The sequence below is a fragment of the Agelaius tricolor genome, unplaced genomic scaffold (genome assembly GCF_023055355.1).
Source record: "Agelaius tricolor isolate 1412-34295 unplaced genomic scaffold, bAgeTri1.0.p SCAF_2, whole genome shotgun sequence".
Lineage (NCBI taxonomy): Eukaryota > Metazoa > Chordata > Aves > Passeriformes > Icteridae > Agelaius > Agelaius tricolor.
In genome coordinates this window covers 89,449,175-89,472,780 of record NW_027269262.1, presented here as the reverse complement: position 1 = coordinate 89,472,780, position 23,606 = coordinate 89,449,175, and the positions used below count along the sequence as shown (strand labels likewise).

Below are 23,606 nucleotides of genomic sequence, written 5' to 3'. Positions count from 1 at the left end.
TAACCAGTATATGGAATTAGAAGTTATGAAAACCTGTTGAAGAGGCAGCATTTTGGTGTGAAACTGTCAAATGGTATTGTTTATGCTCAAAACAGCAACAGCACAGAACAAAATTATACTTTTGTTGGCAATAAATTGAGATTCAGTGAAGAAAAATGCATCTGATGGAACCATAATTGATGAATGAGGCACACATGTTCTGCAAGCAGTATTTATGAAAAAGAACAGAAGAAAATAAATTATCAGAACTTTATTTCTGTTACAAATTATCACAATCACAAGTTATATAAAACAGAAAGCACTGAGGAAACATGACTGTTGGATACAAGATTTATCAAGGTGTAAAAGCCTCATCCAAGACTCTACTACTAGAAAACCTGGGACTGTGTATTAGAGAAAAGATTTCTATGCATCAAACACCAAGTGAAAGAGAATAAGCAGCATAGTATAATTGACAGGGATTAAACACCTTCTTTTTATACAAGTTTTTGAAGGAAATGGAAGTTGGAGCATTATTTCTACCCAAGAATCTTGTCTGGAGCAGACTTGTTTACAATGAGCTATTAAAAAAAGCTTCAGCAGAAAACACCAATCTTCATTTTAACTTATCCATGTTGTTCATACATTAGACAAGCTATTTCCAGAAGCATTGAAGTTCTAGTCATGAGACTTCACACACTCTCTCACACTTGCTGCATAAGGCTAAAAAGAGTCACTAAAGGAAAGGAGGTCACATTATTGCTTTGTAAGAGGAACTTAGATGGAAATTCTTTATTGAGCTCCAAATAAAACATTGTTGCATCACTATACAGTTAAGAGTTTCAATATACAATTATTTTTAAAAAGTGTATGCTGTTATACACTTTAAGGCTTTCATACAAGAAATGCTGAGCAGGATTTTCATACTCGGTCTCGTCAGTGTCTGAGCATACAGATAAGTACAGTGCTCTAAGCAGTCCATAATTAACATGGCAGAAGTTCCTGAAAAAGAGCAAAATACACTTTATTTGTATATATCTTGAGACTAGAGATCATGAATTCTCTGAAGCCTGACAGACTAGAGGAATCAGACCATTCTGCATATAATAAATGTATGTGGATCTAGGCAAGCATTGCAGAAACTGCTATCATTGAAATTCAGTGGAAATTTTACAAGAAGATTCAATAAAGGCAAATTATTGATATTTTGACCATTAACATGACTTTTTTGACCAGTAACATACAGTAAGAGGCCAGTGTCAGAGTGCAAAACTCTACTAGAATAAAAACACACCTTTAAGTTTGTCACAATGGAAAAAAGGCTGCCTTCTACATTGCTTTTCTTTCATGTAGAGACCTTTTAGATTATTTTTCCCTCTGCTCAAGATCAAATTGATTTAATTTAAGAGATTACTCCATAGAAAAAAAAAAATACCCACAAGAGAAATGCAATAGCAGAACAATGTTAGTGCATGCTATTTGAGGAAATGCCAAGATAAGTTTCGCGCTGCAAAAATATAGTTTTGAAGAATATCCAATACCATTTGTTTGAACTGATGTAGTTTATTGTGCACACATAGGACATGAGAATTGATACTTTCTTTTTTTGAAGAGGCATGGAAACCCATTTTCTTAGGAGAAATAAGATGTAGAGCATTGGAAGAAGGAAGACTTCATTCATATGATAATCATTCAGTGGTGCACTTAGAGCCTCTATTTTCAGGGAGACACTTTTTTCCACCCTGAAGGGAACCTAAAACAATTTAAGGTTCTCTAGGACTTCAGGGCAGAGTAGCAGCGAAGTGGAAGAAATCACACATGCTGATCACACGTTCATCCTCCATACTGGAGGCAATAAGAAAATATTGCATTAAATAAGAGAGTTGGATAAACAATACAGAACACCGAATCCACTTCTGATTCACTTATTTATCTACTAGCCACCATTGCTACTAGGTATTTTAGTTTCAACCCCTGAAGTTTCATTCTGTTTATTTAAAATAATACATGATGTTTGTAGATGAACACTTCCTATGTAATTCATCATGTTATGTGATTTAAGATGTGACCAGGAGAGATTGTGCCAATGTTTATAAATATTTTTAAAAGATGTTTATGTATTCAGTTTTGCCATAGCAATTCTAGCAGCTAGTATTAAATCTTTCCCCTCTGAGCCCCAAAGGGGAGAAATCTTCTTCAAGCCCTGCTACTTTCAGAGTCCTTTGATTTAAGCCCTTAAAACACTCAAAACAGTTCTAAAGCCATTTTGTATGTACAAAAGGTTCCTTTAGCCTGTGACAGCAGCCTCTTAAATTTACTGCAGTACACAGAGGCAGGGCAACTTATGCAATATTTCACAGTATAAAGCTCTATTTATCTGAGCCTTGTCAACTAAAAACACTGAGATCATGAGGTTAGCAGGAAGAATTACCAGTCCAAGTAGAAAAAAATCTGTTTTATTTAAAATATACACCATCTGAGCATAAATACAGTTAAATTATTTCTTACTTTGTATATTGAATTGATCAGAAACAGTAGAGCCAGCTATTCTTCAGCTAATGTTTCTTAATGGATTTGTTCTCCTTCAATTAAAGCCAGAAATCAGTCTGCTACTTGTGCAGAAATGCCTGCTTTGAAAATCAGTTTACAAAATGTATTTTTCATATTTTAGGCATGTTTGTTAACCAGATTAGAGTTTTAAATTCCTATTTGAAAACTACGAGCATCAAATTACATTTGGTTTCTTCAGCTTCCCTTGTCCAACCGAAGACTTAATTGTTCGAGATGTTGCCAAAGCTATGCACACCCTTCAATAAACTGCCAGGGGAGTGTCCACACACTGTGACAGCTTAAGGTCCTGATTAATGAAAGTTTAAAACTATTACTTTTCCTACCAGAATTGAACTCAGACAGTGACACATAACTTAAAGCTTTCTGCAGAATTAAGCACCTGATCTAAAGTTCCATTATCTATCTAATAATTTTGGAGATGAGTAAAGATACCTACCAAAGCATCAGAAGATTAGGGTTTTTGTTCTCTTGGCTGTCCAAGGAGGTGAGTTTCCTGACAAGAGAGGAAAAAAAAAGATGTTTTAACTAAATTTCAAAGAATTTAAAATAAAAACTAAAGAAAACAATGTAAATCAAACTGTAATTAATAGAAGCAATGCTTAAAAAAAGGCTTTAGATAACATTTGCAATGTTTAAGTTACTAGAATTTATGGAAAAAGAATATATTACAAACTATTGGTTATGAGGTTTTACAGTTGTTTAATAGGGAATAGTTTGTCCAAATTTAACTAGCTAAGCTAAGGCTTTTTAGATGACTAACACAAACTAAACGTTTTAAAATGAGAATTTAGGTGTCCTCACAAGTCTTTCCTACATTCTAAAATGAAACTTTCTAAGTTGTAGCCTCCCTGTTTTTATTGGTTATATTAAGATAACTTAAGTGAGATTAAAATCTTATTTGATTTATTTACCTTTGGAAATGAAGACCGTTTTAAGGGTTACACATCCTCTGCCTCTGACGAAAGCGACCTCAATTAGTCAAGTCAGAAAGTCTTTAAAAGCTTTGTGTTTATTGCTTCCAGCACGGAGCGAGGTGGGTCATTAAGGTACCAAAATTCTCATAAAAATTCCAAAGTTGCACTAGTGAAAAAATGCTCAACAAGGTGAAAACTAGTCACATCTTTTTCCAGAAAATTCATTAGCTATTTTAAACCATTTTTAAACAAAAGTATTTTGATTTAATGTGGCACTCAAGCAGATCCATACCATTTGGATATTTTAAACAGCATTTATATCTAATGTGAGTATATAGAGAGATACATTTAGGTTTAAACCATTTTGTTTTAAAAGAAATTGCACAATGTTTAATATGAGCCTTTTATGCTGATCACTGTTAAACACTTCTCCCTGTTTACTACTATTTATGAAGTTTTATTGTAAGATAAAGCATAAAATTAATCTCACACACACTGATTTTCTTTCAAAAGTTTATTTAGTATCAAGCAAGGGTAAAACTTTGCTTAACACTACAGAACATTTCAAGACTTGAGTTACAAAATACCACATTATTCGCATTTGTAGTTTGCTTCCCTTTTTACGCATGTTTGCAAAGAGAAAATCTAGCAAATGGCTGAAAATAAAAGCTAAAAACTAAATTGTTGAAAACCTTTAAAATAAAAGGTTACACTTATGTTAAAAAGAATGGACTAACGTATTTAGTAAACCTATTTTTTGTTTAACACTAGTTAATCAAAGGTTATTTTTTTGATCACCTATTTTTTCAAACACAGTTTGGAAATAACAAAGTTCCTTGTTTTACATATCTTTCTGTCCAGGTTGTTCTTTCAACAAAATGTTTAAAGTTCAGTCCATCCATTCAGAATTTTATGCACTTTGAGTTAATAAAAAGGGTTTGTTCATAGAAAAAATTACTTTGAACAGTATACAGGACTGGTGGAGATTGGATATTTCACAACATCAGACAGTACAATCAGTATCTGGCATATGGCTGGTCTCTGTAGACTCCTTTTGTTGTCCTTGCAGAAGGTGTCTTGTGTCGTGAGTTGGTCCATTCTTCTTGCCCTACAAGGAAAAGAAAATATGGTCAGAGCCCTTCCAACATTCTCAGATGCTGAATGTAATTTTTCTTAACTGTGAATCAAACAGCCACATTCTGTTGACAGAAACCAAGGTGTACAAGTCTAACACTTGAAACAAGAAATCTGGGTACAGCACATCTATCTGAGCTATCCCACAGTGATTTCTCAGCACACAGGAGCAGGGAACATGAGAGGATAATGGCCAAAATATCTACAGCTGTGGAAATTCAGCTGGACCTGCTTGTTGCAAATGCACAGAAATGTCAGCTCCTGTAGCAGACACAGCAATAATTGCAATGGGATGAAATGAATGGAAGGCATGAATTATGTATGAGGAAATAAGCTGCCCTCAGAAATAAGTTTCTCTGCATCAGTGCCAATTTAGGCCTAATTCAAACATGCAAACCAAGCCTCAAGTATCACTACAAACACCTGTGGCTTTTAACATGCTAGGGCCAATATTCCATTTCTCTGGAGGTAAACACACACCTCCTCTGAAATGCAAGAAATAGGAGAGCTATTAAAAAAAATATATTAAAAGAACAAGTAACATTGGTTGCTTGAATTTTGGCTATAAAATAAGTCTATAAAAAAAGCTTGTGCTGTATTTAATGATTCATAAACCTACCAACTTTTAATGGTAATAAATATTTTTAAAAGTAGCAATAATTATGATCTTAAATGAGGGTCAGACCTACTATGCCAGGCAGTTGCAAAAGGGAAAACATAGAATTAAAGGCAGAGTATAAGGAAACAGTACTTAGCTACACTTTAATGATGTAATCAAATCAGAGTACTATGCCACATCTGTGAGAACAAAAATAAAAAAGCAGCACTAAAGAAAAAGCCCAAAAGAAAACACACATTAAAACAGTGTATGTGTTTCCCTATTTATTTTTGCTAAACTGCCTTGCCCTAAACAGACAGGTGCTCCAGTGAGCCCAGTGCAATCCAGAAACTAAAGGTGGAATCCAAATGTATGGCAGAATAAATGTAGACATCACTTTGTCTTTAAAAAAAAAAAAAACAACAAACTCAAAAGAACCCCTGCAATTTGAAGGCTGAGGTAACTTGCTCTGACATGAGATATCTGAAATTAGATGACAAGGATCCCATATGTCAAGGGTTCAGTTTCACAATCCCTTCGCAGAAGCCTCATCCTAACTAATTTTTAATAATGTAGGTGGTAGGTGGCTGCCTGCAGAGTCCAGGCTATAAATCATACCCAGGTGGTCAGGACATTTGCCTAGGAGGTAAAAGGAACAAGTTCAAATTTGGTGTAAGGCTGAAAGAATTAAACTTTCACCTCAGGCAATTTCCAGGGGCATCTGGTAACAACCTCTTGTGCTTCTTCATCACACAGAAAGCAAGATTTACATTAAAAAAGACCCTGAGCATAATAGCACTGGTAGCTGACTGAGAGGAAGGAATTAAAAATATCCTAGGTTTTAAACACTGCTGCAAGAACTGATTAAATTAAAAGTCTTGGTTACAGTTTAAGGGGCATACTTGCTCTTCCTCAAGCCGTTGAACAAAGCAGCAGGGTAAAGAGTTATCTTACTGTCTCTCAGTTTTCATTTAGGTGCTGTTCAGGGCTCCAAATCCTAAAACCACTGATATTCTCCCTACATCCTCTGGATTGTCACCTCAGTTTCTCAAAGGAAAAGTTGAGATACCTCCTGGGAATCTGAATTTCCTCCCAGCCACCACTAGACAACTACATGCTCACTAGGCAGTGTTACTTATTTTGTTCTTTACAGACAGTGAAGATGGTTATTAATCTCTAACTCTGCTTTTAAGGGATATACTTAAGAAATAAAGTGTGTAACTATTTATATGTGCTAAAACTACAGTGGCTTCAACCCACAATCATTCTTCAAGGTATTTATAGTTTTTCTTTCAACTTGAATAAATACATCACTTAATATTCTGAGTGGCTGTACTTTGATAAATAGAAAACCAATTTTAAATGCAAAAGAAATGTAAAATCCATATTTTCAACCATAAATATTGCAATCAGTATCTCTCCCCATCAGTCTATCTACATTAAGCAGTTTCACACATTTTTCCCTCATCAATTTTGCATTACTGAAATAGTCTTAAAATATCAGGTTTATAATGGCAAACAGTTTATTTTAATGCTGAAATTAAGATTTAAGACATATATCTATCCAACAGCAACTGAAAGTGCTGGGGGACAGGGGAATTTCAAGTGACCTCTTCTTTTGATGAACTTTCTCCTTAAGCAAAAGAATTAGTTTAAGCAGGTATATTGGGCAAACTACTGCATTAGGTGCATTTATCACAGCTTAGTTAAGGTCATTTTAGTTTCAAGCAGGAAGCACTTCCACATGGAGTTAAAGAAACAGACCTCAGAAAATTTCAAGTAGAGCTCTGAAGTTATTGAAGCTTTCATTACTCAGAATCACATCTTTTACACAGGTTACTAACAACCCTGAAATGTTTGAGATTTGAGAGACCTAAATTGTATTTCTCTGATCTCTAGCCAGAGACTTAACATTCATTCCTTAATCAAAGGTGCATTTTAAAATGCTTTATGCTTCTAACCCATAACAGATTTCTTTAATTAAACCTGTCACTATCACACTTGTATATTAAAAAAAAAGAAAAAAAAAGTGATCTTTACAACTGGCATATGTTTTTTTGCTTCATTATGCATTGTTTTGTCTCTAAACAGAGTAACCCCCTGCCCTCATGTCTATTAGCTACCTAAAGTACTTCCCTAACCTTTACATAATGACTCCCTGCTTGATTTCCCAGGACTGATGCATGAAAATGAATTAAAACAAAAGGACCATACAAAGCTAAACCACACTCAATTAGGCCCTAGTTCAGCTGGGAGCTTCAGCAGATTCCTACCTTGTACCAAGTCTCAATGCAAGCTGTGCCACACCACAGGCATTTGCTTTTGGCAGCCAAAAGTTCCTGGAAAAAGGTCCTCCACCCCCTTTTTTTTTTCTTAAATCTTACTGAATGAGACATGAAAAGGCAGCATGCATCATGATTTAAGTTTTATTTTCTCTACATCTTTGGTTTTAGTTTCCCATGACTGCTTTAGCTAACAGACCACAGAGGGCATTTTTCTCAATAAACACACGAGAAGCTCTGACATCTCAGGAATCCCTGAGCAGCCATTGCCTGCTGCAGGACTAAGCCTTGCTTGACAGAAATTATCCTTTCATTATGTTATTTTTTTTTCCAAGAGTTTGTTGCTGCAGTGATTGAGCTGATGAGGCCACTCACCATAGGAGTCGTAGGTGTCTTCACTCAGTCCGTGGCCGTAGTCGTAGTAATCTGCTCCACTGCAGGGCAAGAGGGGCATGGAGAGAGGAGGGAAGAAAACATGAGAAGAAATAATTACACATTCTACCTCTGAAAAGAGAGCTTGAGGGATATAGCACATGCCCTAAGAAAAGTAAGTATCCATGTGGCAGTGACAACTGAGGTCCTGCTTGTTTATGGATTAGAAACTGTATTTAATTTCATTCAGGATTTTTTTTCCATCACTTGGTTACTCATCCACATGGTAAATGTGGATGTGGAAATTTTTTATTTAAAATTATAGTTGGGAAAGATAAAGATCTTACAAATGTTAATGAAAAAAATGGAGATGTAGGTACTGAACCAGTCATTCATCTATACATTCCTTGTCATCACTTACTAGTATTTTGCTTTTATATCTTCAAAGATATATATCTGATAAGAATGCAATAAAAGGCAAATATTAGGTGATTGGAAGGTTATAAATCTGCTGTGTGTACAAGTTCCAGTGTCTTCAAAACAAGACAGCAGAACACAAATATAAAGGCTGTCATTCTAACAGGAAGAAATGACAATAGGAACTATGTTCAAAGATGAAATCTGTAGTTGTTAGGATTCAAAAGTGTGGATGAATGCCATAATCATGGCCTAAAACAGTCCTCCCTTTCATAAGGGTTTTTATATTTGTATTAAGACCCCTGAATGGAAACTGAAGAACAGCCCTTATTACACATCATTCCATTATGCTCTTGTATTTCATCCAAGTCTACCTACGTGTAGTCTTTAACACAGTCTGTAGGATATGAAAAACAAGAGCCTAAATAGTTATTTTCCTTTTATTTCTAACCACAGCCAGACTCAGGGCTGACAATATTTGGAAAATACTCTATGAGATGATGCTACCAGATCAGTAGACTCTTAAACTTTTTATTTCCCTTAATGGATTTATTCTGCAAGGAAAGACCTTTTCATAGAATCACCTCCTGAGTGAGAAGGAAATCACTAATATATGATCACTAGCAAGTAATTACTAATATTGACAAAATGTTCCTAACATTAGATTGATTGCTAACAAAATAAACACCAGAGTGAAAATAAACAATTTATAGCCTTAACATGAATTAGTAGGTAAAGCATTTATATAAAACAAACAACACATCACAATTACTTCTGAACTGACAAAAGACTTTATTGTGCTTGATTTTGTGTTTATTTTTTGGGTTTTTTTGTTGTTTTTTTTCCCTTAAACTAAACATTTTAAACTCCTCAAAATAACCAGGACAGAAAAAAAAATACAGTTTTGATGTGTGCAAATGCATATCTAAAAAGCCTGGATGAGTATTTTTTATTGCTGGTATAATGCTTCCTAAACAAAAACTTAACCAACTGAACTTTGAAGATCCACAAAGAGTTAACCCTACAAATCCATTTCTTTATGGATTCTCAGGTGAGGAGGACCCCAGAATAATGGTAAAGTTTGAATAAGAAGCATTTTTTCCCTGCAGCAGCCAGTAATAAAAATCTTTATTCTGACAACGAACTGAAAACTGACATTCACTATCCTTCCACATTGAACTTATTTATTTTAAGACTATGATCGAGTTTAGAAGTCTAAAGCAGCTGAGCTCCATCCCTGTATCTGTCAATCCTGTCAGAATGATTTTGTGGAGTCTCATGTCATAGATCTAATACATCTATTAAACAAAAAAATGACTCACTTTACAGCACACAAACTGCAACACAAATAAACATCAAAAAGGAAGGAACCTTTCACTTATACTGAAAGTATATATACAACTCATCTTTATTAACAGACAAACCCTTCAAAATTAATAATCTGTTTGAGAAGTACAAGGTACAATGGGAAGGGAACTTGTCCAGTGCAATTCAGTACTCCCTGCTCTACTTCATTCATGTTCTATGAATAATGCCAACATTCTCCAGTCAGCTCTGTGTTAAACCAGCCCAAAGCTTCAGATGAGAAAACCTCAAGACCCAAAGAAAAGGGTACATAGAGATGGTTGTAAGGAGGTCTAGGTGGGGAAAGAAAAAAAAAAAAACAGAAAAAAAATTAATTTGTTAAAGAGTCTGAATAAATATTCCATGATGTTCACAACTAAGACTGATGATAATGGGTTTTTTGAGTTTTTTTAGAATTACAGAGAATTCTAGTCCTGTGTATGAACTCACAGCTTATAGAACTGTATTTTGTCTCCGAGCAATTGCCTTCAAAAAGCAAGGTTATTCAAAGCACCCTAAAGCAATACTAAACTTCTAAATTGTACATTTTAACTCATTAACTGAGATAACTGAGACTGTTAAGGTAATTTCTGCTACAAAGACTTCAGTAGCCACATTAAATAATTCTTCCTGTGGACAGAAGATATGATATACATTTTTGCTTTAAAATCATCCTTTACATTTAGACTTTTTATATATATTCTCTGACATCTTAGCAGTCTGACTGAAGAATATTAAGCTTTTTACTTCCCTTAACTGATTTATTCTGCAAGGAAAGGTCTTTTCACAGAAAGGCTTGGGTTGGAAGGGACCACAAACATCACCTAATTCTATTGGCAGGGACACCTTCCACTACCAGGTAGGTCAGGTTGCTGCTCTTCCTTTCATTTTGTCTCATAGAAATGTAAAAAAAAAAAAAAATAAAAGTCCACAAACTCAGTTAATTTTCTTCTTTATCTCAAGTGACTCCCTCTTTTCACAAAAAAAAAGGAGAAAACATGACATGGATTATTCCCTTTTGAACTCAACACAACTAGACATGGACTCTGCTTGGAGTTCTTTTGTTTTCATATGTGAATTGTCCTCATGAAACCACTTTATTTTTCCTCATTTCCTATGCATCTACTTTTTTAGATAAAAAAATTGGATTACATGCTATATCCAGCTCAGTCATCAAGCATCTTCCTAATCATCAAGTAAATGGTACAAGTGCAATTAGCACTGGAGTATCAGCTGTGATTCAGATCTTTTGTAAACACAGACCTTTTGCTTATATCCCTTCTTTTTAGCTTCTTTTGTATTCCCATTCCAGCATAATGGCTTTGGGCTGACAAGAGAGAAGACAGAGATGGCAAAGAAAAATTGCTTTGATTTTCTATGTCAGCATAAAAACTCAAAACCACTTAATGCTATGGAAGGATCAAAAAACAACAATAAATGTAAGTATGTTGTTTCTAATTGCTGAGGGCTGGGCAGTAATCCTACAACGTTCAGAGGAAGTGTGAAATGAGGCTTAAAGAGTGTAAGTAAGGCCAGGGGAAGAGTCTGTTTTCTGTGTTAAGAGAAAAAGCTTCAGACAGAAAAGAGCAAGCTCAGATCCTAGCACAGCAGTGCTGATGAAACAGAAATGCTTCTCTATGGCTTTATTTAGTAAAGAGGACTGGGAAGCTTCCTGCCATTTCTCTAGAATCACTGTGAGAAGTATCTTAAAATACTTTAATTTAGAGGTATTCAACATAAGCCTTCAAAGGCCCTATGAAAAATGACCTCAATTTCTCAGGCTTTTCTACTAAGCTGATTTGTTTCTGAAAATATCTTGATGAACCATAATAGAATAAATGTTTACAAAAACCAAATAGGAATAACTGCTCTCAACATGATGGTGAAGTCTTAAGGAACTTTACCTTTTATACTTTATTAACTCTTGGGTTATTTTGCCTAGAGACACTGGAATATTCTCCTAGGACAGATATCAGCAATAGGTTCAACCCACCTCTCATGGGTGCCTCAGTACAAGACAGACATTGGGACACCAGAGTGTGTCCAGAGAAGGGTCTGCAAAGTCATTCCTGTGAGGGGCAGCTGAGGGAGATGGGTGTGTTTAGCCACAAGCCTGGAGAAAAGGAGGCTCAGGGGAGACCTTATTGCTCCTGAAAAGAGATTGTTTCCTGGGAGGGGGGGGTCAGTCTTTTCTTCCAGGCAACTGGAGACAGGCTGAGAAGAAATGGCCTCAAGATGTACCAGGGAGACTCAGACTGGACATCAGTTAGAATTTCTTCACTGAAAGGGTGGTCAGGCATTGGAATGAACTGCTGTGGGAGGTGGTAGAGCCACCATCCCTGGAAGTGTTCAAGAAATGTCTGCATGTGGCACTGAGTGCTGTGGTTTAGCTGACATGATGGTGTTTGGTCAAAGATTGGACTCATCTGGGAGGTCTTTTGCAACCTTCATGATCCTATGATTCCATATCAGAAGAGGTCACCAGGCTATTTTTGGGACAAGCCTAAAACAGGCAGATCAACCACACAGTCCAAGTGTACTTCCAAAAACGCACAAAGGTAGTAAAAATATATTGCATTTAATTCACGTGATTGCCACAGCTCTTTACATTTGATACAGGCATCTTTTAGAACGGGCATTATGACATTTCTGTGTTTGAAATAGAAGCAGTATGGCAGGGAGCCTGCTTGCTAAGGGAAGATTAAAAGGTCTCTGACTGAAAGCTCCTAGTTTATTGGAAAATCCCAGACTTCAGCACTGACAAGCCCAGTTTAAGCACCAAGTGATCTGAAACTGTCTTTGGCTTCTGATGAAAAACAGCCTTTGCCAACAGTTCAGCTTCCAGTAATGCTTATTAGGGAAAACCCGACCAAAATTTTGGCTTTTTCACATGAGTATCAGGAGTAATTTTGATTCCTTTAGGTAGAAACCAGGACAGTTTCAGAAAGTGACAATAAAACCCTTGCAAACACCAAGGTTTCCTTTTGTGCCTAGGGAAGATCCAACAAGCACCATCCTTTGTGCTTCCACCCAGAGTTGCATAGAACAACAAAACATAAAAAGCAAATGAGGATCTCTCTAGCAGGAGCTCTTATATGATAGACCCTGATTGATATGATCACATCTGAAGAGAACTCTTCCATAAGGATAAGCCTCTTTCCATCATTCCTGTCAGATCTTCAGGCCCAGCTACTTCTGATTGCAAAAAGCATCTGCCAACAGCAAACAGGAAGAGCACCCAAGACAACAATCACTGCAGTGAAGCTTCTCATAACTCTGTAATGTCTTGAACATTGGGTACCTGTTCTCAATGCTTCTGTGGATCACTAGAATATCCTATTCTGGAAACCAGCTTACAGCAGGACAGCAGAAATCCAGAGTATCAAGAGGAGACCCACATCTTTTCTTGCATCTTGTAGATAAATTTTTAGTTAATCCCCAATTCTGCTGCTACTTAGTAGTACATATTTTTATCCCTGCAGCTCAGTTTATATCTGTCAAACAGATAATGATCTCAGAAAACAACTGAGACCCCTAAAAGAATGCTTTGTAAAATACAGAAAAATGACACAATCTTCTTTGAATTACAGCCTACTGTACTCTCAAATGGATCATACAAACAGCAGATCTGTTACCTGTAATCCTAAAAGGTGACCAGAGTGCCCTCTCAATGATCCCCTTAGCTATCACTATTTAGGAATTACTTTTTATGGCAGAAATGAGCAATGTCACTTCTGAATTGTGAAATGTCCTCAGAGGCATCTGCATTCTGGTGCTAGCTACCAGGCACAGATCTATTAGGTATTTCTAGCAGAACTCTACACAGTTGCCATGGGCAGTTTTACCATGTGAAATGTCCACTTATTTCTGTCTCAACTCAGTCTTTCCTCGCTGCATTCTCATGCCACCTCTCAAGAGAGGAAAGGAAAATGGAAATTAAAAGAGGTGACTGAAGCACATGGTACAAATAAGGTTTCTCAGGAACAGCAGCAGCAAGAGCTACAGCTTTACCTTGAAACTATGAACAGAACAAAGCAACAAAACATCCCTCAACATGAGAAATGTTAACCAAATTAATGTCAAAAATTCACTACATTAAGTAAGAAAGTACCAGCAGAAAAACTAAAAACTCGGGTTGCATAAATTCAGCATTTTGGTTTGGCTGGTGAATTAGAACCAAGCCCCAGGCACCCTACACCTCATCTGTCTGCTTTGCAAAGCAGATTTTGAACTGCTATCACAGGAAGCTAAACTTGATGTTTTTAACTATCTGGGGGTATACCAATCATATTTCAGCTGCTAAATGGAGAAAAAAGACATGATACAACATTAACATCAGAAAAAGATGTTTTCTCCCCTCTTTCCAAAAAGACAAATTACTCTGGGCAGTGCAAGCAGCCCAGTGAAGAACTGAGAGATATCAGCCAAAAATTCCTTAGACTGTTCACTGTAATACTAGAAGGATCTGGGGTGTTATTCCAGGTAATTCTTGGTTATCCCCCAAGTTCTGCATATGTTGTTGTCAGAGATCCAAAATGATGTCACTTGTCACAGACTGGAGTATGAGACAACACTGCCTCTAACACACTGCCCTCAAAAAGGGCACAGGTGGTTTGTCACCATTCCATCAGCACAAATACTGCTCCAGAAGACACACATCATACATTCTTATACTTTTAATTTACTGAAGGAACAGTACAACCTTCAAGACTTTTCTAAAAATTTGGGGCGTTACAAGTTGAAATTGAAGAACATTTGAGAGAAAAGGTATCATTCCATTATGGTTTTGTAAAATTCAAAAATAATGAAAGTACCACCAAGGAATACATTTGGTAAAAGAAAATTTAGGTTTAATTGTTTTCAGGGCTGCATAATCATAAGCTTTATCATGTTCATGATCTTTCCAGTACTTCCCTAATATCCTTTGCACCAGCAGGGTCCAAACCTTGCCTCTCCAAGTACTGCAAGGCAGGACTTGTCTTCCCAAGGACAATTCAATCCATTTAAGTGCAAGGACTCATTTCCTGGCCTCACGTGAGCTCCACTACTTCTATCCATACTCATGTTTCAGGTGCTTTACATACAGCACTCATGATACAATTACACCAAGAGGAATGGGGTTGTGATTGTTAGTAATACATTATTTTTCACCATCTATACCTGAACTATATCAAAATCATACTTAAAAGCACAATTTACAGCCCTCAATATTTCTACTGAAATAAAATACAATTAAGACCATTATAAAGTTTTCCTGCAACCATCTCCAATTTTTAGTTGCCCGATTAAAGTAGGTATTTCCTTACCAACAGAAAGAAGGAAGATTTTTCTTCCCTTGAAAAGCAAACTGAATACAACAGGGTACTCAGAGAGAAAACTGCAACTTTCAATTACTGCTAGTAAGCAGCCAAAGTGTGTTGACTGTCAACCAGCAAAACAGTGTCAAATCTTCCTCTACAAAAACATGTTCTGTGATGAAAATACGTTCTGAGCTGCTGCAGCCTGAATTCTCATTCAGCTAATAGGCACTGGCTTCCAAGTGTGAGTTTCCAGGGAAGCTCCTTCTTCACCCCACACCAGGGAAAAAAGAAAGTCTTCCCTATATAGATCTATATGCCATTCTCTAGTCTGCAAATGAAAATTTAAGATGTCCTTTCTCTAGTCTGGAGAGAATAGGTAGTCTCTTTTCCTCATCTTTGTATCTCTTAACCAAACTGCTGGAAAGTTAATTATAATGTGAGATGTTTGAGAAGTCCTTTCTAAATGAATAACTTTAATTTGTAAGATTGATTATCCGTGCTCTGTCTCCAAAGCCCATACATCCAGCACATTTCTACAGCATCCTGCTGATGCCTGGCAACTGGGTATTCTCCTTTTCTCTTTGTTACCTCCATCCTCCAAGCTTAAAGAACCTTATTTTTAAAACAAACTGTAGTTAATTTGAAGCCTTTCTTTAATTAAGATTTTTTTTTTAGCTATGACTGATTCCACTAGTTACACTAATGGGTACAACACAGCACTTCAGGTTTACAAAATATTCCCTGTAAATGATTTTTTTTTTCTATTTTGGATTATCCACTTGGACCCTTCCCTTCCTCATGTTTTCACTTCTGCAATCAGTCAAGGAAAAAAATTCAAAATCCTACCAACTACTAATCCTATTTAATTGTATTGTGGAATTCAACCACCAGGTTAAAATACTGTAAAATCACCAAAGTAAATTTAAACCAATCATGCAAAATTAATACAGTTTTATTAAATAATGACTTTTCTTGATTCCTCAATACTTGTAATTTGATGTTACTGGGTTTTTTTACTATTTTAACTCCTGCATATTAGTTTTTCTAGCAGTTTTCTAAGTTTATTTCCAAATGCATTTTTACTTGTTTCCTAAATAAGGAGGCACAGACACATTTAAATTTAATGGCAAAATTAGGAAAAAAACAAATGAATTTTATTTTTTATAATTAGTAAAGATGAAGAGTAATCCTAACATTTATTAAACAGTGAAGCCATCTACCAATATCACTATGAGGATTCCAAAAACCTTTTCCAGTTTTATGAGTGCACCATGCTTGTGTTTTTTCCATCACTGCAGCGGAATCATCTTAGTCATATTCCTTTTGACTGACATTTCAGACCAGATTTCTGTAAATTAATTTAAGAAAAATTAAAATACACTAGATTCACAATTAAACCTATTTATGCTACTAAGGCACTTCTGAATAGTTTACCTTGTCACATCTTAACATGTGAAGGAAAGGGAAACATCTACCTAAATCTGAAAAATTAGATCTGAAAAACTGCGGTAAATAATCTCTTTCAATAATGTAAGGGCAAAAATTAAGCAGGATCCTACATGCCAGGATTTTCATTCAAAAGCTACATTAGCTTATTTATGCTAATGCTTTAAGGCTTTATTTTACAGAATTATAACCTCCAGTACACTCTGGTACATACCAGGTGTTCATAAACAATAGCAACACAGAATGCCAACCCTTTGCACAGTCCCCAGAAATCAAACTCCTGCAGACTGATTTGATTTATAAGTCAAAGCATGAAATACAAACAGCTACAAGCATTAAAATGGAGAGAACTACATCTTGGAAAACTACAGTAACAGACACTCATTTGCATATAATGCATATTTATACATCCTGGAAATGCATGATTGCTGACAAACTCAACAATGTAAATTTAAAACACTGAGCATCACAAACAAACTGTTAGTAATTAACTTTCAAATACCAATAGCAACATCTCCATAAGCTAATTTCAAATCCATATGCTCAGCTCTTCATGAAAATCCTCCTATTAAACAGGAATGTCATAATGTTTTCTATGACTACTAAGCATAGTTTCAAAAAACACCTCAAAATTTGAGCTCCTAGTGGGAAATGAGGAGGGTATTTCCAAGAGCTACATACCAAGAATCAACTTCTCTTGTAACTAAAGTGCCTCTGGAATAATATAAAAAGCAGTACTTAAGGATCTGAAGGATTTTAGCAAATCAATTTAGTTGTATTCTTCAAGCATCAGTTGAACAATGGCCACTGCTGGATTTCAAGGTGTTTTTCCAAGTCCTTTTCAACCCAACATCCAGTTTCTCCATTGTTAGATAACTACAATAAGCTACCAAACACAAAATTCCTCAAACCTTTCACACCACAGGGTTTTTGTGCATAGTCTTCCGCATTACAGAGAAATTTTCTGTCTTGAATCAGTCACTTTTGAAATAAATGGTAAATAAGGTAATGGATGATAAAAGAAGGCTCAGGGGGAACCTTATAACTCCCTACAACTCCCTGCAAGGAGGCTGTGGAAAGGTCTTCTGCCATGTGAGAAAACACTGGATATTGGGAAAAATTCCTTCCTGAAAGGGTGGTCAGGCACTGAAACAGGCTGCCCAAGAGACTGAAAATCTTAAAAGAAGTGTGGATGTGGCACCTGGGACATGGTTTGGTGGTGAGCATGGTGGTGCTGGGTTGACAATTTTATTTGATCTTGGAAGTCTTTTCCAACCTGAACAATTATATAATTCATAACACCGTATTTTTAACATGCCTAGGACTTACCACACGGGCAGTTATGTTTTTATACATTTAAGTAAATGATCTAACGAAGCTGCAGTGTGTAATTCTTACTTCCCAACACATCAGCAATAACCACAGAATGATTTAGTGGCACTGAATAAACTTAGGTATACTAAAAAGAATTTGCCAGCTCCCTCAGCTCAGATTAGGTTAACTGTCTGGCTCCAAGGCTCACAAGCAACTTGCAGGGATTTGAATTTATCACATTTTGGTATGATTGGAAGTGATAGTAATTACTGCTAGATATGCACAAAGAGCAGTTGAGAAGCACTGTTTAAGTCAGTGGCAAAATGGTTGCTGCCAAGAGAAATCTATAGCAGTATTAGGTAAATGTGGAAACCACAGAACAATGCAGAAAACTGTAAACAAATCCAGCCATTTTTCCAAGTCCAAATTCTCCCATTTTTATGTGTGTGTTTAGATTAAATTCTGCAACAGAGTGAAGGTGAGATCACCTCGACTGAAGATCTAAAATACTTTTAAAATTATGAACTATAATTAAACACAAAATGACATTGCTACATAAATGACTCATTCTTGTCCCTGACCAGGCAGTGGCATAGAGGTACACAGAGTGTTCCTCTTATAGTTTACGCTTTTGATCTCTGTTGTAGGCTGAAAATAAATCTAGAAAAACCTTTTCTTTTTTTCCTAGGCAAAGTATCCCACTTTAAATGCTAGCAAGACAAGCCTAAAGAAATTCTTTGAAACTTCTGAGTGCATGAAGCAGACAGATGGGGTTTGTCCACATTCTTTTCTGCACTACAGTAACTGTATTAGCCATCCTCTCTCGACTGTAAACCTAAAAGCACACAGTAAACTCTCTAATGCTACTGGAGAGGTAAGAAACCCAGCCCCCCTTTCTCAGCAACCTTGCCACATAATCTGGATTTCAGCACCAAACCTCATTCCCTGGCATGTTAACTCTCTGCAGCATCTGTCACTGCTATGAATGGTTGATCATAAGTACCTCTGTAGTCATCTCAATGCCATTAAGCAGATGGCAGCGCTAAATCCAAATGATGTAGTACATCTCCCTGGTGGACTTTGTTTCCATACACCACCATTATTCTACAATTCCTCAGTGATAAATCTTATGTATTCTAGAGAACATTAAACTGGGAGCTGACAGAGACAATTGATTTATTAGCATCCATTTCCCTTTGCCTCGCATTTCCTTATTGTCCTGGCAAACACTTGTGTAGATCATGTACGGAGTCACCAAGGGACCAAAAGCACTTTGGCTCAATTTGAAGCCTATTTCAGAGACTTAAAATAACTAGGGCTTTTTCATGCTGAAAATGTTTAAGCTACAGTTTTAAATGAAGATTCAACTAAATCCTCTTGATTCCTCCACAATACTATTAGCTGAATTTTCATAAGAAAATTGTTCTAGCATTAACACCAGGCCACTAAAGCACCCCCAACTTTCTGAAATAATCCAAGTAAATAATTAAAATTTTAGACAGGCTTGAGAAGTCCTTTAAGAGTGAGCTAAGTTGTGTAAGCATGCATACATGCTGGTGACAAGACTACATGGGTCTGACATAGGCAAATATCAGCACCAGGAGTCACGAGTTTGGCTTTCACAACTCTAATTCATATTTTACCATAAGATCCTGACAAGGCTTTTGGCACACAACTGCACACATGAAATTAATAAATATGTATGTAGGAGAAATTTTATGAAGGAATTCCTGATTACATAACGTGCCCTTGACTGCACATCATGTAACCCTAAAGACACATTCCATATTGGTGCATGAAGTGATAGAAGAGGATATGGCTTTAAACTAAAAGAAGAGAGATTTTGATTAAATATTATAAAGAAATTCTTTACTGTGAGGGTGGTGAGGCACTGGCAGAGGCTGTCTGGAGAATTTGTGAATGCTTCACCCCTAGAAGTGTTCAAGACCAGGCTGGATGGAGCTCGGAGCACCCTGGTCTACTGAAATTGTCCCTGCCCATGGCAGAGGGTTGGAACTAAAAGATCTTTGAGGTCCTTTCCAACCAAACCATTCTATGATTCTATGAAGAATTTGTTACTCTGATTTTCAGAAAGTGCAATTGTCAGAAAAAAATTTTAGATTGTTTCAGCTTTTTATAACAAGACTAAACAATCCAGTTTATTAAACATCCCAGTTTATACTGATAAAAAAAATACTGATAAAATCCCTCTGCAAAAAACTATACATGTAATTTAATCTTCTAAAAATCAATTAGATATCTAGTAAAGCACAGTACAGCTTCAAGGGATGTTTTAAGTCTTTTCCACAATAAAAAATAATTCTGTTAAAGGACATCCTGAAGCACTATTTGGGGCTTTGTTCCATGAACAAGCAACAGTGGATAATAAAATGTTCTAAAGGAAAACAACATTTTTTATAGGATTACAGGGCATTAAAATAGATAACTCAAAATTCTCATGTTTCTCTCTCTTGTTAGTGCTGTGGCAGGTTTTAACTCAAACTTCAGCTTGCCACGCACAAGGAAGGATTCACACAGTGTTAAATAAAATACCATTAAACTTGTAACTGCTCATGATTTGGTGTCAGCAAGAAGTTAGTACATAGAATGGAATACTTTATTTGCAGAACAAAGTCTCAACTACCTTAATGTGCACAGAAATACACAGTTTCCTACTCTTCATATCTAAACATGCCACTCATCCTAATCCAACTCACATTTGGCCATTTATGGGAAATACACTTGAAATGTCCAGATTAAAAGAGCAATAAAAGAGAGTCACACTGTGTGGTGCTGAAGACTGAATTTGGAGAATGCACTCCTGTGCACCTGCAGCAACAGATTTGCTGTCATGCAACCTCTTAGAAATCTCCAAAATTCCTAAAGATATTTTAGGTTCTATTCCAAGTTTCTATCTTTAATAGAGGAATTACTAAATAAGCCAAATAATTAAAACAAAAATGAAAATCTTAGCTGTTTCTGCCATATCAAATATCATAATTGTACACTTGTGAGCATTAAGCCCTGTTCCTGCACTCAAACTTTGTCATGTACTAAGAACTACTGCAAGTAATTTAAAGAGACAACTCATTTTCAGTTGACTACCTATTTCTCATATTTCCTCTTTAATATACAATATCAATAATATCACAGTATTTCTAGAGGAATCAGTATCAGAAGACATACTAGAAACACTATTACTTCAAGATTTCTATTTTCAAATTAGAAAAGGAAAGAGTAAGTTATTTCCACATGCTGGTCACCAAATTATGAATTTTAAACACAACACTGCTTTCCATATGCAAATGCAGTTTCTTTCAATTTTTTATGAGGGCAAAAAATCAAGAATAAATAAGGCTAAACTATGAAAACAATGCACTTTGCCTAATTTCCTTCTAGTAAAGGCATTGTAATGCTCTTAAATATGATAAGTATCTCATTTTGGTTACAGAATGATATTTTGCAATATGGGCTACTACTTGAGATATTCAGATTAAAGACAGGAATTCTGGTCTAGGTAGCTCAGATGGCTGTTTATAGTTATTATTTTTTGCCTGCCAATACTATCCTAAAAATCTTTCTGCCAAGCCAGAGAATATGCCAGAAAATGAGTGTTGATATCCTGTGAGGAAAGTGCAAGTGAAAAATTTCTTGTTTTCTTTTTTCACAGAGCACTAAATAAAATTCAGGGGAAAATGTCAAATAATCATCAAGATGGTAACAAATTTGTTATAATCTAACAATCCATATTTTGTGAAACTATGGGTAAAATATAAAGTAAAGCAATCATTTTATGAAATATCTCCTTCTAGACAGCTAAGCATGTGCAAATGTATCTAAGAAATTTTTACATATTCTTATGTATTAATCCTTCACAAGAGCAATTTCATTCCTGGGGAGATTTGCTTTTTTCCTAATTTTAGTTCAAAGGAAGAAAATCTCAGTGAAAACCTTAATGTGGGGAAAAAAAAATCAAATCCAAGTAATGTTTAATTTTGAATCAGGCAAATGACTCTGTAATGAAGTCCAAATGTTTGTGTGCAATAAACCCATTTACCTACAGAACAAGCAAGAAGGCAGAACAGAATTGCAAACATAAAAGTTGAGGACTACTTTGGCAATTGTCTTTTGGGGGGAAAAAAAAATCCATTACCAGCAACTGCTCTCGAAATGTAACACTCTACAGAATCTCATATTTTGAAGTTTCTACACTGCAGATTTCTTAAGTCATATTTTTATCAAGCTTAGTGTCTGTAGGAGCCAAGTATCAGACACAAAGTTAATTTCATTATTTTAGATCTCAACAGTAATGACACTTGAACTTTCCACTATGCTTTTTCACATTGACTAAGCTGTCGAGCACCGAAAAATATTCATTTACACAACAAAACTGAAGTTGGGTGAGATAACACTACAGCAGAGCAGATGCCAGGTGTAAACAGCTTTGTTCTCAACTTTGCTAAGAACAATTCTGTACTATTTCAGATAAAGCTGCATTGTAAATCTTACATATTTAGCAGAAGGTAAAAGAAATCTGCATCAAATACACTTTTCAGTTTAATTCACTACAAGGGATTTATCAACAGAAACTTCAGTAACCCTACCTCAGAGGCAAGTCATAACTTTGCCATAGAATTTCAGGACATTGTCAAAGACATTAAAACACCTACTACTGAGCAAATTATGAATGCTTGGTCTGAGAGAAAAAGAATGAAAATAAATTACAGCTCAGTAAAAGGTGGACAGAAGTTCTGTTTCCAGAAGTGGAGATGATCATCCAAGCTGCTATATTTGTAATGAGATTTTTGCCATGAAGTTCAAACCACATAAAAGAAGTAGTTTTACTTCACAGCATGTTTCCCATCATTGGGTCGTATTTTTATTCATGGAGTTGCAAAATAATGACTCCTTTAAGAAATCAAAATTAAAAAAAAATCAAAAGTGCTTAAAAATACTTCTGAAAATGAACTGTGAGAAGGAAAATAAATGGCAAGAGATTCAAATTTGTCACAAGGAGTTCCAGAGGAGTAAAGCAAACTGACAGGTGTATTTTTTTCCAGTCAAATACAGGTAAAATACTTGAATATAACTTTGTAAAAGTAGTAAGAAAATTTCATCAGTTGTGTTTCAGAAAATTTAATAACTTCCATAAAGTTGTTTTTTTCCTCCTCTCCCTTCCTTACCCATTTGTCCCTCCCACTACAAATCTGAACTAAATTTCCCTGAATTTTCTGAACTTTTGAAAACTTTGATTTAGGATTTGGCATCACTGTTTTTCAGCCTCTCAGAAATTTAACTTTCATACTTATGTAATATTAAAGACAAGTGACTTGGGGGTTATTTCTAAAATCCTCTCATAAAGTTTTTGCTGTTTATGATGAAATTGAAAAACTCTAAGTAAAATTAACTGGCCAACCACAGAATTTTTCAAATGCATTTACAGTTGATTTGGAGGCTTACCTTTGTGCTTGAGTGCTATAGCTGTTATCATAGGAATCATAGCTTTGTTCATCATAAGCAGCTCCATAGCCATCATCATACTCCTGAAATGATACAAAAGATGCAATATGAACTTCAAGCACACTCCAGAAACAGAGCAGTAACCCAGTCCTACATGTCACAGACAACACTCTCCTGAAATGTATGTATAACATATGTACACCATGAAATGGAAAAATATGAATTTTGAGATTCCTCCTACCTATACATCTTGGACCATAATTTCTTTAAAGATACTTTAAGCAATTGGCAATGTGCTTTGGAAAGATTTTTTTTTTTTTAGTTAACACTGGCTTGTGCAGATGACAGTACAAGCATTTCATGTCTCCATGTTCTTGAGTTTGAGTGAGCCACTGATCTTCAAAAAAAGCTCTGGGAAGCATCTCAAGAGTCAAAACATGTGAATAAATATTTCACAACTGACTCAGGTAGCTGA

General features: G+C 35.7%; 1 protein-coding gene across 3 annotated transcripts in view; it reads right to left on the bottom strand.

Annotated features, from left to right (window-relative positions):
• Positions 1-235: 235 nt before the first annotated feature.
• The window catches only part of KHDRBS3 (KH RNA binding domain containing, signal transduction associated 3), an 89,966-nt gene continuing 66,595 nt past the window's right edge, over positions 236-23,606 (bottom strand). The window contains exons 7-11 of one of the 3 annotated variants that reach the window (XM_071421848.1): positions 23,132-23,214; positions 7,854-7,912; positions 3,462-4,572; positions 2,987-3,043; positions 236-981 (exon numbers count right to left, since the gene is read on the bottom strand). In XM_071421848.1, coding sequence (XP_071277949.1) covers positions 4,481-4,572; positions 7,854-7,912; positions 23,132-23,214 — 234 coding nt within the window. In that variant the 3' untranslated portion in view covers positions 236-981; positions 2,987-3,043; positions 3,462-4,480. The remainder of the gene's footprint in view (positions 982-2,986; positions 3,044-3,461; positions 4,573-7,853; positions 7,913-23,131; positions 23,215-23,606) is intronic. The other 2 variants (XM_071421849.1, XM_071421850.1) reach the window with 2 other exon arrangements.